Source organism: Filicampus tigris, chromosome 3 (assembly GCF_054856515.1).
Source record: "Filicampus tigris isolate MCC_2025a chromosome 3, RoL_Ftig_1.0, whole genome shotgun sequence".
Classification (NCBI taxonomy): domain Eukaryota; kingdom Metazoa; phylum Chordata; class Actinopteri; order Syngnathiformes; family Syngnathidae; genus Filicampus; species Filicampus tigris.
Genome location: NC_141219.1, coordinates 12,773,093 through 12,787,650, shown reverse-complemented (window position 1 = coordinate 12,787,650; position 14,558 = coordinate 12,773,093). Strand labels below are relative to the sequence as shown.

The following is a 14,558-nucleotide window of genomic DNA, read 5'->3' as shown; positions in this document are numbered from 1 at the left end:
CTTGAGTCGTATTATTCTAAAGTAACAGTACTCTACTTGAGTGCAATTTTTGGCTACTCTTCCCACCTCTGGTTGTGGCCTCACAAGGCCTGCATAGACAAAGTTTTAGTCCATCATTATTGACCACAGTTAGTGCTGTGAATAATTTGTCATAGCCAAACATACACGGGCTTTTAATTGCATGCGTGCAAGTGACCTCAGATACCCCGTAAGTGCTAGCAGTCTTGGCTGGTGGGATGTGCATTCTTTAAAAGTAGGACAAAAATGAAAAGGCTGAAGAAAGAGTGGGGAAAAGACATGAAGGCATGAAAACTGCATTAGGCTGTGGCAGCCAACACACAGAGAAGGATTTGAATGATTCAGGAGGCAAAGGGATTAATAATGCAGGACTCCCTCTCTCCCTCCATCCCAATGTCCCTCGCTCTCCCCTCCTCCACTCCTGTTATTCTCTCCCTCCACCCTTTTTGTGTCGTTCACGTTCCTCTCTACCTACTGTATTCACCCCAGATTGTTTCTCTCACTCATTCTTTCACTCTCTCTGGCTCTCTAAGTCCCTGACCCAGCCAGTAGGGGGAGCTCTGCTCATCAAGCTTCTAATGATTGCTTCCATTTCCCCTCTGTCCTCTCCCGCTTTGGGATTCCATACTGAAGTGAAATCATTCTGGAATTTTGCTCATTGAGTTTTCGATCACTCCATGTGTCACTGCGCGTTCTCAGCATACATGCATTTGCCTGCGCCGGCCTCATCTGTTAAAACCCTTCTTCCCACATCACCCTCACCTCCTGGGCCCAAGGGCTGGAGTGACCTGGCCACAGGAATGATGACCTAATTAAATTGTAACACTGGTGGTCCGTCAGGAGACTGTTAATTACCTGCCCATGTTTCTCTTCCCATCCTACAGAACCGATCTCTAATGGGCAGTATAACCAGGCTGTGTGACAATGCCATAGCCTTGGAATCATTCAAAGGCTCTGAGAGGGAGACCAGCCCACTCTGCAAAGATTACCATGGTAAGAACACACACTCCCTCTTATCTCTTGTCTCGGTTCCATCAAATACACACATGCACGTAGGCAGTGCATTAAGGCTCTGGCTGGGCTGTGGATAGAGGCAGGGCAGCCCCCTTGCAGGCCAGGCTGTCAGTGCGCGTTAGTGTGCTGCTGCTCAATCAGACGTGCTCCTCAGTAGACAGGCCGGGGGGGGATTCAGCTGCCACGCTGTACCCCCTCCTCCTCGCACCCTCACCCCCTCCATCCCTGCCTCCCCACCCTCCCGCCAGCAGAGCCTCTCTCTCCTCTCTCGCCCCCTCACCATCCCCAGTCCCATACCCCCGAGGCTCTGGAGCAGAGCTGGCCAACACTGGGGAATCGATATTCTCACCATCACTCTCTTTTCCTCTCTGCCTCCATCTCTCCATCCCTCACTCAATGTCTCCGTGGCCAACATGCCCTGCTAATAAATGAGGGCAAGTCTTTCTCGCCTCCAGTCGGGGAGGTGGACGTCGGTAATGGACGACCGAGAGACTATAGTGAAGAAAAGGGGAGGGGGCCAGAGTTTGCAATCCCGAACCCTCCCATCACTTTGGCACTGAGTTTTCACCATCTCTTCTTTTTCCTGCGCGCATCTCCTTTTTTCTATCACTCTATCACACTCTCCACGCATAAAGGTCAGAATAAGCGGCTGGGGTATTTTTAGCCATGCCTCTCGAACTCCACCGCTCACTCTTTGCACTTTTTCTCTCATTCCCCCCTCTCTCCGCTTCCCTTGCCTGGAGTTAGACAGCCCCGATTGAGACAGATGAAGAAACAAGAAGTAAAAACATTCAATAGCAGATTTGGGTTTCGTCCACCAACATATTTTATTTGGACTGCACCTTTTAAAGTGATAACATCCCTTGACTCTGAAACGGCAAATGACGTGAATTTCACAGATGTATCGCACCGCATCATTTCGGCGCATATTTGTATTTATCCTTTTTTTTTTTTTTTTCACAAAAGGCACCTGATATCGTATTGAAAAACATTGAATTTTATCTGATTAATCAGGCCGAGTAATTGTGCTTGTGTTATGAAATACATCAACGTGTACGACTGTTTTGATGTGTGTTCATGGGTGCAGACTCATCTGGTATGAGTGCGAGATGACTGCGAGTGTGCGTGCGTGAGTGTGCGCGTGTTTGCGGCAGCAGTTCAGGGCTGCTCAAAGCATGCTGGGAAGCCTGTCACCGCAAATCAGGCAAGGGGAACTCACCCAAGTGCACAGAGGAGAGAGCTCACCATCCCCCACTTTCTCTGTTTGTGTTCCTTTCTCCATTACTCCCTTGATCCCTCTACTTCTCTCCCACGCTCATTTACACCAACCCACTTGTACAGTACTTTTCCAGTTGTGTCAAAAGGTAACTTTGTCGTCAAGGAACGGAAAAATGACGAGCACAGCTTCCTCTGACTTAGTCGTTCCTACCTTAGAGGTTATCGACCTTTTCTATCACACACCAGGTAGAATTCCCTTTATGACCTGCTTGTGTTCCACAAACAAAGAAAGAGCTGGAAAGTGTTGGCACACAGTTGTAAAAAGTTATTTACTTTATTTAGAGCATGTGGCATGTATTTTTTCTTACTCGTGATGAGCTTTGGAATCAACCTATCCATTTATATATCTGCTCATACATAAAGAGAGGATTGCAAAATCAAATGCAGACAAAAGAGCGCAAACATTTTGTAATCAGCAGGTAGATGATCGAAAAAAACGGAGTGAAAGCATGCTTGTCCATCAATAGGGGGAGACGTGTTCCTTTAAGTATTCATGAAAGTTTGAGTGTACAGTGGAACATGTAAGGTGGAGCACACTTCATTCTGGGATGTTAGTTGACCTTTTTCCATAGGCGGTTCTCAGAATCAGAATCATCTTGACTGGCAGAATATGTTAAACACAAAAGAAATGTATTTGTAGCAGTTGGAGTTACTATTTTAAAAAGAAAGGAGGGAATCAAAATTGTTATCCCTCTACTGCTTGTCACAAACAAAAAAAACAAGAACAAAGGTGTTTCAACAAAGGTGTTTCAACAGCCATTTTATGTAACTTTAGAGGTCTATTTTACTTTAAATGTTAAATCAAATTCCAAATTGTAAGACCGCAGTGGCATTTGACTTTAGAGGTTCCATTGGGTTTATTTAAAGTCTTTGCTTGTAGATTCAATGCAGATGCCATCAATCATTGTTCAATCTCTCACAGGCTTGCTTCACGTACGCCAGGTTCCTCACCTGAACTGTCTCACAAGTCAACTGCCTGACCACAAGGACTTGGCCTTTAAACTCAAGAGGAAACAGTTCAGCATTGAGGTATGTTGTGAAGGCCACTGCATGCTGCTATATCCCACTGGCAAACACTACATTGCCCTTGCTTGTGGGAAAAGAGAGCCGCAGTTGCACTTATTAGCCATTTATTGAATGCTGTGAGAACACCAAAACACCTAATCGCAGTGCACACTCACGCTGCTGTCAGCCACATCTCACGGCCAGACAATCACTCGCAGACTCACTGACGTCATTTGCCAAATAACCAAGCCCCAACTGCTAACTTAAAAAAAAAAAAAAAATCCAGCGCCCTCTTGGGAGTGTTTTAGAGTTTGCCATTTTACTCTCTCTCCACTGTCTTAGGTACTTTGTGTTAATGATGGTATGATGAAATTTTACATTGTGATAATTATCTGGATTTCATTTCAGTACATCCCTATTTAGTTCACACTAACAAAACGTAGCAATTTAGTGACTGTTTTAGTTACTGAATTTTACAACAGAGGTTATACCCTGCTGTATCATAATCTTGTCCCTCCCTCTGTATTTATTTATTTTATATGTGGCACTGGTTCCTCCATTTATTTTCCTAACTCGCTGTTTGTTTTGTTATCTTAATTAAATCAAATAATAATTCATATTGATCAGTATTTTTCAGAAACTGAAATTAAGTGTAGATGATGAGGAGTCTCTCAAATTAGTCAAGCTCTGCTGACCAGTCTTTTGTCTGCTATTGGGTGACAAAATGAAGGTGAAGCTATTGATTGAACACTGTTGCAGGCATCCAGAGCCCAAGATGACTCCCAAAGAGTGTGAAAGATTTCCATCTATATGGATTGAATATCACTCAGTACAATAACGTCGGTGGCAGTTTGAGGTGAAACCAAAAACGAATTGTTAAATATTTTAACACAATGTGTTTGCGCTTCTTACTTTTTTATTCAACCACTACTCAGCTGACAATTGACCCAAAAGCAAATGTCAGACAGCATGGTCTGTAAATAATATGGCAATAGTCTCATTAGACTCATGAATAACGTAGCATCTTTAAAACGTAATAAAGTGTAACCAGTGAATACCAGAGAGGAAAGTTATGTGCCACATCCTGACAGAGTAAACAAGGAACAAACGCTTCGAATCCTCTCTTAGTTGTAGACTAGGGTCAAATGTAAAAAAAAAATCACATTTTTGGTTTGCCGTTTTACAGCACAAAAAAAAAAAAAAAAGGGATTCCTAATCAAACTCTGCATATATTATGTATTACTTTATTTTGTACCATTTGCAACACTTCATGGAATGGAAATGAGCCCTTGATGGTGCAGTATAGTGGTGCACATTTGACCACCATGCAGTGTTCACTATTACCCAAAAACGTTTTTCATCTTACATCAGTATTTGTATTATCGTCGCCATTCTGAGGCACCAAAGTATAGTAGCTCACACAAAGGATTGTATGTCCATTCATTCCAACATTTATTTGTATTCATGGTTTCTTATCTTCTTCATGTCTTTCTCGTCTTGACAGGGATTCATCAGTTTTTATACCGTCACATCACTTCACTGAGAGTAATTTGTCACTGAACTATGGGGGTAAATTAAGGGGCCCTCCTCTTAGCTCGGGCCCATGATGGGTCCTCATTACATTATCATTACCTTATCACACCCTCTGGTCTGTGAGCCCTTTGTTTTAAGATGGCGCTAAGGAGGAGGAGAGGAATCCCCACCCCTCTGAACATTACCCATATCCTTACAGTAAACCCTTTCCCATTTTCTGCCAGCATTTACTATGCATCCTTTTCTTTCTCCAATCTGTATTGATCCACCCCCGTTTCTCACCATATGAATAGTTTAAATTTATATGCTCTGTAAAAGTCAAGAAAGTTATACCAGTGGTCTTTTAATTAGGCCTCTATAATAGTCAAGGGGACAATTGTACTGTTTTAATAAACTGACCCTTGCATAGATATGATTGCTGGTGTCGGGCCAAAACCTTATACCTCCGAAATCTCTTTTCAGGAGAATCCAAAAATGGCAAGTTTGTTCAACGGTTAACATTGTGTCGTGAAAGAAAGAAAGAAAGAAAGCCATTTTCAACACTTTTGATTGGTCAATAATGTGACCACCCATGTGGACTGACCAATAATATAGAATATTTTCCAAAAATATGAAATTCACCAAAATGTGATTTATGAGGTTTTGGCCCAACACCAGCGATATGTTGTCATAATTGCAAAATAAAATGTTAAACTAAATTATAAGCAGTCATATTAAAATCACATATAGCAGCAAAGTTGCTAGGTTAGGAACACTGAAGGCATAACTCTTGCTCTTTCACATACTGTCAACATTGAAAATGTCTGGCAGTGAATGAGTTAATAACATGCCTTCCTGTGATAAAATTGCATTGCAATGAATTTGTATGGATTTGACACAAATGTTCAATGTATGTTGGGTCTTAATTAGCTTTAATCAAGTTTAAACCCACATGCTGTACTCGCTAAGGCCATGGCCACATGAACATAGAATGCAATGTGCTATATTTTTTCATTTTCTAGTGCCACCTGTCTGCCTCCTTTTGACTGAATACTGGTGCTTTAAAATGTGTTTGGGTGTGGACAGAGATTGTCAGATTCCCACAATGAGGGTATATACTATATTTTTGTGATTGTACGCTCTGACTATATGGTAGCGTTCATGATATGTTTGACCTGTTGGTCTACTGCCTCGGTAGGCTGCTGATTGACACATGGATTGCAATTGGATTCTAAACCCAGTGTCTGGCGTGTGACAGCCCACACCATCCCTGCTAATCACCTCATTTACTCAAGCTGCAGGACTTCTGTGCCTTGGGCCATATAATGCAGCATTGCGGCAACAGTTCGTTTACATAAATGCACAATAGTTTTCAAAAAGCTCTACTGCTCAAGTGATTGTTGTGTTTAATTCACTCCTTGTTGGGAATCCCATTATTAGTTAAATAATTTTTAAAAATGATTGACAACAATTGACATTGTTAGCTCCTTACCAGTTTGGTCAGACAGATACCCGTCACCCCAGCTGCTCATAGAGTCATGCTAATTTCCTAAATGCTTTTCGACTGACACGTCCATCACGTAGCACCTAAGAACGCGGAAAAGAATTGCATTTGACGGCACAGTTCTACCAAAAATGGCGCGTGCTGGTCCTAAATGAGCAGAATTAATTGACTATTTGTCAATTGAGCATGTTTTAGTGCTTCCTCTGACAAACGCAAGCTCACAAGGTTCTGTTGGTTGTGTGATAAGGTTGCCATGGTAGCTACTGATGTGTCAGAGAGTTCAAACTCCGGTTGATGTGCAATTATTAGCCATGATGCCTGAAGACAGAATTAACCCATGGCCCTGTCTGAGCAGGTAGAGGAGTGCTAGGTGTTTAAACAAGATTAACACATTCTCATACACGCATATGCAGACAGTTCCTCACCCTCTGCCTCCACAGATATTGACATTCATATGGTGGTCTCAGTCACATATTGATTGAGGAACCAACGGGGAAAGCGAACGTGACTGACACTTTCTTGAACGCACATACTGTCTCTATGGGAACTTTCTGTCTTTGCCCTCACTGGTTTCACAACACAAGATGCTTTAAGGATGAAGCTCTGCTGTGGTATGCAGCTACATTTGCTCTTACCTTTGTTTGACCCTTTAAACTGACAGGCAAGTTGCCTGTTGGGTACTGGGGTTCCAGAGATAGGTCGCGGGGTCAAATACAGTGTAAGATGGGGATTTGTGTCAAATTAGTCTTCTGTTTGAGGCCATGTTGGAGGTGTCTCTTTCACTGACAAGCTTCATCACTTGTGAACACTCGCTTTGAGGTTTTCATTGATGGGATTTTGCGTGTGTTTTCTTTGTAAAGTTCAAGTGCTGGATTTATTTTTTGTGTACTACCCTAATTGCATTTTGACATGTAAATAATATCAATTTGCATGACAGAGGTGAAGTTGAGACAAGTGCTTTTCTATCTGCAGCTCAAGACAGATATTTAAACCAAATGCAGATTTTTTTTCTAAGCTCTCACATTGGTGTACAAATAAGTTATGTTTTATAGTCGCATGACCATAAACAACTTTATAACATGAATTAGTAAATCAGCGCTGTTTGATGACAACCTGGTGACCACAGACAATAGAAGCAGACACAGACAACTATAAATAATACAAGACAACATCATAGAATGTCATATTAATGCAAAACTAAATATTTACGACTTATACATTGGCGAATAGATACAAGGCAACGGAATCAAGAGCTCTCAGAAGCAAATGCAGCGTTCATAAACTAGCATTTAAAATGACTTTTGTAAAGCAAGTGAAGCATATAAATGTATGGATTTTTATTTCTTAAATAATCCCTGTTTAACATAGTTCTAGTCCCTATACAATATTCTCCTACATGTAATCTTCAAACGGGTGTTTAATAATTGTTGCTTTGGCTGCCATAACTGCCCTTCAAAATACAGTATATAGAATACATACAGACCATGACTCCATTCACTTTGTTTTAACCCATTAAGGACGGGAGCGCATAACCGCGTTTCTACCACTAGAGCCGGGAGCGCTGTTGCGTCATTCTACCTTTAAAGCCGGGAGAGCGGATACATCTGTGTCTTTTTTTAATCCAGTTCTCCGTCTCTTAGCCAATTTAATGCATCAGAATGTACACGTGACGGTGTCGCGAGACCGCGGAGGATGTCGTGGAATTTTTTCGAGCCGTAGGGAGGCTAATGGCGGACGCAGTCGATCGCCGGGAGCTCTGATAAGTAACGGCAGTGCTATATAGACAACGCGCATGACCAGTGAAACCAGTTGAATGTGATATCATATGGTTTGTAGACAATGACGATATTGACGTCTTTGTTACAGAATAGAGGATGGTAATTACCATTCGATTTAAAAAAAAAAATTAAAATAGTGCTTCTCTTGCACTGACACGTTATTTTTACATCTTCGATTGAAACAGTAAATAATAATAAACCCTGCCTGTGTGAAAGCCACGTGTCTAAGCTCTTTAATTCTTTTGTAATTATGTTTCTGTCTGCTACAGGGGCTCAGATATTAATCATTTTGTAAGTTTTGAATTTCTGGGAGAACTTCAGGTTTTCAAGGGTAATTCCAAAGGCGACCTTAGGTTTTGGGGAGCTGTCGAGACAGGCGCTTTAGTCCTTAATGGGCTAAAGACAATAGAAGGCTCTCAGAACCGTCAACATGAGAGCGGATAGTTGTCTGATTGTTTTTGAAAATCAAGACAACAGTGGATGTTAAACTTTATGAACATGATGGTTAGTCACTAAATGTGTTTTTGCTGAGTTGTGTTTGATTGTAGCATGCAGGTCAAAATTAGAGAGCGACTGTAAATTACCCATGAAACCAATGTTTCTTAACCTTTTTAGAACCAAGGCACCCATTTGACATTAGAAAAATCCTATGGCACACCACTAATCATGTGTAATCTTCCAAACCGCTTGCCCTGCACAGGGTCGTGGGGAGGTGCTGGAGACTATCCCAACAGACAATGGGCGAGAGGCAGACTACACCCTGAACTGGTCGCCAGCCAGTCGCAGGGTACACACACAGACACAGTCACTGAACCAACACCACGCTGCCCGCACACAACTCAGGCGTGTGTACCACTACACCATCAGTGACACACCACTAATCATGGTGTCTAATCAGCATCTTGATATGGCACGGCTGTGAGGTGGGATGGATTATCTCGGCAAAGGAGAACTGCTCACTATCACAGATTTAGACTGGTTTGTGAACAATATTTGGGAGAAATGGTGATATTGTATATGTGGAAAAAGTGTTTGAACTTTAAGTTCTTCTCATAAAAAAATGGGAGCAAAAACAAAAGTGTTGCGTTTATATTTTTGTTGAGTGTATAGATTAGGCTGATTTCATAACATGTAAATATAAAATGTCAATACAGTTGTTTTAACTCGCTACACATTGTTATATGCTGAGAGGAACATAAGTGCAGAGATTTAGAGGTTTTTGTGGTTTGTTTTTATTAATGAATTGGTCAGTTTTGTATTGCTCCTAAAAGAACGGAAATGCGTCAGGCACGGTTGCCATTGGACAACTGCAATGTTGCTAGGATTCTCATTAAGGAGGATTGAACCGATGATATCGTTCAGGAGAAGTACAAAACAGGTTCTCGAGTTAAAACACATATTGTAGCTTAATTTTTCTTGGCATGTCCTCAAAACGTCTTTAAGACTGTGGCTGTGCATGCCCCCTCCCCATCGCAGCCTGTGGGTGCCAAGGGAAGGGTGTTAATGGACCTATGTGAGAGCGAACAGAGCAAAGGCTTGGAGAAGAGGGGAGGGCGGGTGCAGGCATAAGCATTGAGGAGCAGTTAAGTGATTCTCAGGTCAGGTCTAATTAACATGAGGGCTTTTCCTTAGAGGCACCAAGCCATATTATTGAGGGAAAAATAAAAAGAGGTGGAAAGAAGAAATTATGGAATGCAGAACAAGTTAGACAGAGGCTCAGTCCTCCAGGCTTGTTTTTGTATTTGTGTATGTTTGTATTCCCATGCATGCTCATATCTGCATGCGACAATTTACGAAGTAAATTTAGATTTACTAGACATCATTAAACTACTTGTGGAAAGCAAAATTGGTTCTGTGTAAACCTGCCAGTGTTCCTTCTACCTTTTTGCTCAAGAATCACAATCAGATGGGAATGGACCTTTAAAATAATATTCCCTGTGAATAATTTATACCTCCTGTCTTGGTTGTGCACCAACCTCAGCTACATTTTGGAATGAGGTGCGCTTATGGTTTGTGCATGTATGAGAAGGAGAGAGAGCGCAGCGCAGGCCCGCCAGTGGCACGCGATCGGACGCCTCGGCCAAAAAAATATTCACAACATACAGCCGATGTGCATCTATTATTTAAGAGGAAATTTTTATCTATTCTGCCGATGTGCACGCGTGTTTGAAAAAGCCCAGCTTCGTAGGACTCTGCTGAGTTGGGTGTATCATGGGTCCTAAGACTATTCTTTTGGTTTGTTTATTGTGATAGCAACATTATATGGCCTCCAATTGATTTGCATTTTCTTCTGCTGCTTAGATCATCTGAATTCTCTAAACACCCAACTTTCTATGGTTGCAGTTCACTCTTGTAGAATAGACATCCGTCATAACAATGGTATGATGTGTTTAACACAATAGTGCTTAGTTTTAGCGATCGCTAGGTTCGAAAAGAATCTAAACTGAAAGATTTTATTTTCAAAACATCCTGAGAGGTTGGTCGATATTTTCCAGTTGCGGTTGCTGTAGCTTAGTCAACACGAAGTAAGAACATATCTGGTTCTTTGCCAAATCCGCTGCCTTCTGTAATAAATCAACACAAAGCCAAAACATTGTGTCTCACAAAGGGACAGCGTTAAAGCAAAACAAAAGCGGGCATATTTGCCTCTCCTGCCAGACTGTGTAAGAGTGTGGTCTGCCTCAACTCGCCCTGGAAGTGAAGCTGTTTCATCGGTGAGCAGTGAACCCTTAACATGGTCCATGCACCACTCAGCCCCCATCAGACCAGACTGGCCACACTGGGCTCAGTCCTGATTAAAGTAGCCCTACTTGTCTTCAGCTTCCATTAAAGCGAGTTCGAGGCGAGGCAAGACTGTAACTTGCACGCCACCCTGCATCCGTGGGGTCTCGCAGTACTATAGGCTATGTGTAAGTGTGTGCAGTGGGGGCTCGCCATTAGCATAATGGTAGTGACTGGGGAATCATATCCCCTAGTGGTAAACTAGGTCCTCGCCAGATTTTTGGGCTTCTGAATAATGTTGTTTAGTTTCTCGGCTTCACAAAATAATCATGTTGCCTTAGGTCCTTTTGTTTTGGTCTTAAAATGCTGGTAAAACTTGTCTGATTTCTCTGAATAAGTCTACTTCTAAATATGCACAAATGCACTATGATAGGTTTGTATTTTAGACCTATATCATGCTCTACTTTTTGTACACACACATTGTATATCTGTGTCATAATGACTACACTGCCTGATCAGTGGTGAAATTATCCAACAGAATAGTTGTCTCAGTAATTTCACTTTCAAGAAAAGTACATTATACCCCCAACCTTGCAACCTCTTGAACATGCTGTAGTTTGCGTACACACACATCTGTATCATGAAGGCCACAATGTTTGCTTAGCAGTGAAATTACCCAGTGTAATGGTTGATTCACTAATTTCACCCCCCCAAAAAAAATTCACTATTGTGAATTAAACATGAAACCCCCACTCGTGCAGAGAAAATGAAAATTGCCATCATGGGCACGAAGTTTTGTGGTCAGAGAGGTTCAAAGGTGGAATGTTGATCCATAGCAGGAGCATCAAACTCAGGAAAGCTCTCTGCTTGGCTCCTAAAAATAACTTTCCCACACTCTCGCACTCGATGTCCAGGAAGGGGAGGGAGTCAAGAGGCGGAGTCAGTATTTGCTATGTCGCTTTTGAATTTGATTACTCTGTAATTGTCTGAGGTTTTGTTTTTGTTTTGTTTTGTTAGATTTTTGCAATATCAAACATAAAAGTACAGTAGACATGATAGACAAGATATCGCAAAATACCAAAGTATAACACCCTGCTTTCGCTGGGGTTCTGTTGCAATCCTATCGACTGTTCATTGAGATAGGGTAGGGTGGAGTTAAACACGTGCGTTGGTTGACAGAAGATTGTGACATCAATGTTTACGGTGAAATGGAATTGCTTGGAATGGGAAGAAAACCAAGATGACGTTGAAGACATACAGTGGATTGCATTGGCAATTTACATTCTGTCTCACTGCTATGATGCCCACAAAGGAAATATGAAAACAGACTGAAACTGACTAGTGCAAAATGTACATAAGTTCCTCCAGACTAAAACCCAAGCATGATTGCCGTTTGGGAAGCTGCCTGATGCTGTGTCATCAAAGTAGATGTTCCCACTGAGACTGCAGGGATTAGCTTTCTTTCTTTCTTTAAATATTTGTTAACAAGCCAAATGTCGGATTTTATGAAGAAAAAAAACAACACTTTTTTATGCGCTACGAAGCCTGACGATTATCCTAATGAGTCTTGATGTGAAGCTTTGGTTAAATTGAGACACAAATAGAATTTTCTGTGTGTTGACTTAATCCGATAGTTTCTCCACAAAAACTGCTTTGTGATGCTTGCTCTGTGTTCACTGAGCCTTTTTCTACCTTCTCTGTCTGCAATGTCTGAATGAGACCTTGCTTAATGAAAACAAATTGGGTCCCTTGATTTTCTTTTTATCTATCAGCGCACCATAAAGGCATTTGTTTCAGCTAATCACGGGACCTACTTAACCCCTGCCGCTGTGAATATTGTTCCATTGAAAAAGGATTCACACAACAGTCAACACAGAGTTGTTTAAAGCGGTGTCAGCCACTGAGCGATGTCGGCTGGCAGCTGAATGTAGCCGTGCTCGTGAATTTTATGAGGGCAAGTGGCCCTGTCCTTCAGAGTTCACAGGTGGCTATTGAAAGGATGGAGGATAGTTAGGACACATATAGAAGCCTGAATAGACTTTAATTACACTCCGCCGAGAAGTCAGTGGGCCACGCGAAAAACAAGTCTGCCCTTCAAAGGGCAAGTTAGAAGGCAAGATGATGGCACCGTATGGAAAACCGTGGCCCATTCCACAAGTGTGTGACATCGCATCTTTGTCTTTAGCCAGCAAAAAATAGGAACATGGTTCTTTTTGAGCGCTATATGAGCAACCTTTGCCACCTATATGTTAAGGTGGGGGAGACTCGGTGTGGGAGAATACTCCAGAGTGTGGCTTAACCAAACTCCTCTTTTGTCTCTAACAATGATGAGTGATGATGAGTGACAGGGGTGTTAGGAGCGGGATCCGGGGAGCAGAATGCGCCTAAGCAGTGCTCACCAAAGCTCACACTAAAGGTCAAATCAGTGGCAAGCTTATGCACTGTATGGACCATCTTTAGCCCCTTTTGCATTGTACAAGTTCTACCCCGAAACAGCCTGTGTGGTCACTTTTCCATGACACATTTCCGAGGCCGTGGGTTCCAATGGAACTGTTCCTCAGAACCTCTTCCAAACTGGTTCCAGGCTGGCGAGAGCCATGACATCGCAGTCATCAAAAAAAAAATCTTCTGAAATGTAATTTTGAGAACATTTATTGTGCAGACCTCAAAAGTCAAAATCAAAACTAAAGACTCTATTGTGAAAACTAACAAATAACATTACTCATATTATTAATATTTGATACTACAGTGTATTATACTTTTAAGTTAACCTTATAGGTCATTCCTCCTGGCTGACATACAATGTAACAGATGTTAATTTATTTCCGGTACAGTTTAATGAGTAGGATTTTCTCTCCAGAATCCAGAAACCTGCTACGTATTTTGCTGTTCAAAGTTGGAAGTTCTCCGCTTTAACTCAGTTCCAGCGAGTAGTCTTTGAAACATGTACTCGATCAACTAAGCACTTATCGACGTTAAATATGCTAGCCATGTCAATTTTAGGTTAGCTTAGCAATTAGCATGGCTTCTCCGTCTTTTCTTGGCATCCCTTCTTGAGAATGATGCTTGTGAGAAATGTATCTTATTCACCTCCACGGAGGCGATGATTACTGACCAACATGTTTAGCCGCATTAGTAGCCAGCCAAAGTGCGTTGTTAGCTAGCTGGTGCAGCATACTGTAAATTGCGCAGCGCTTGCCTTGACCTCCAACTACCCCTGGTAGATGCTGTTCAGCCCAGCGAAGCTTTTTGGGAACGTCTCGGTGGTTGATTCTTTGTTTTGCAATTTAATGTGTTTTCATGAGGTGCAAGACGTAAATTTTGCCTCGCTTACTATGATTCGAAACCGCTTATTTCAAGTCTTGCTATAGGTTTTGTTAATGCAGCTCAACTACACACACAGCCTGTCTTTTAGCCACTTGCCCCCTAATACACAGACACACACCTACACAGGAGCCTGGCTGCTAGCCCAGGATGTGGAGGACTTGCGTGCAGGTGTTTCCCAGGAGGCAACTGTAGGCCGAGGCTTCTGAAAACCTGTGGATGGCTCTCAATGGCGGTTAGCAAGGAACCTGTATTTCTTTTCTTTTTTTTCTTTTTTTGTCTCCTCTCCTTCTTCCCATCCCCCTTTCAGAGAGAGCTCAGGCAGTGATCGTAATGGGGGGTGACAGCTCACCTCTCCCTAGCGTGCCTACGGTCCTCTGAGCGTTAGACCCCCCCAATGTATC

At 42.2% G+C, this 14,558-nt stretch overlaps 1 protein-coding gene across 1 annotated transcript in view; it reads left to right on the top strand.

Annotated features, from left to right (window-relative positions):
• Positions 1-14,558, top strand: part of elp4 (elongator acetyltransferase complex subunit 4) — a 56,289-nt gene that overhangs the window by 21,566 nt on the left and 20,165 nt on the right. The window contains exons 8-9 of the mRNA XM_086026893.1: positions 903-1,011; positions 3,233-3,339. Of these exons, the coding sequence (XP_085883019.1) occupies positions 903-1,011; positions 3,233-3,339 (216 nt within the window). The remainder of the gene's footprint in view (positions 1-902; positions 1,012-3,232; positions 3,340-14,558) is intronic.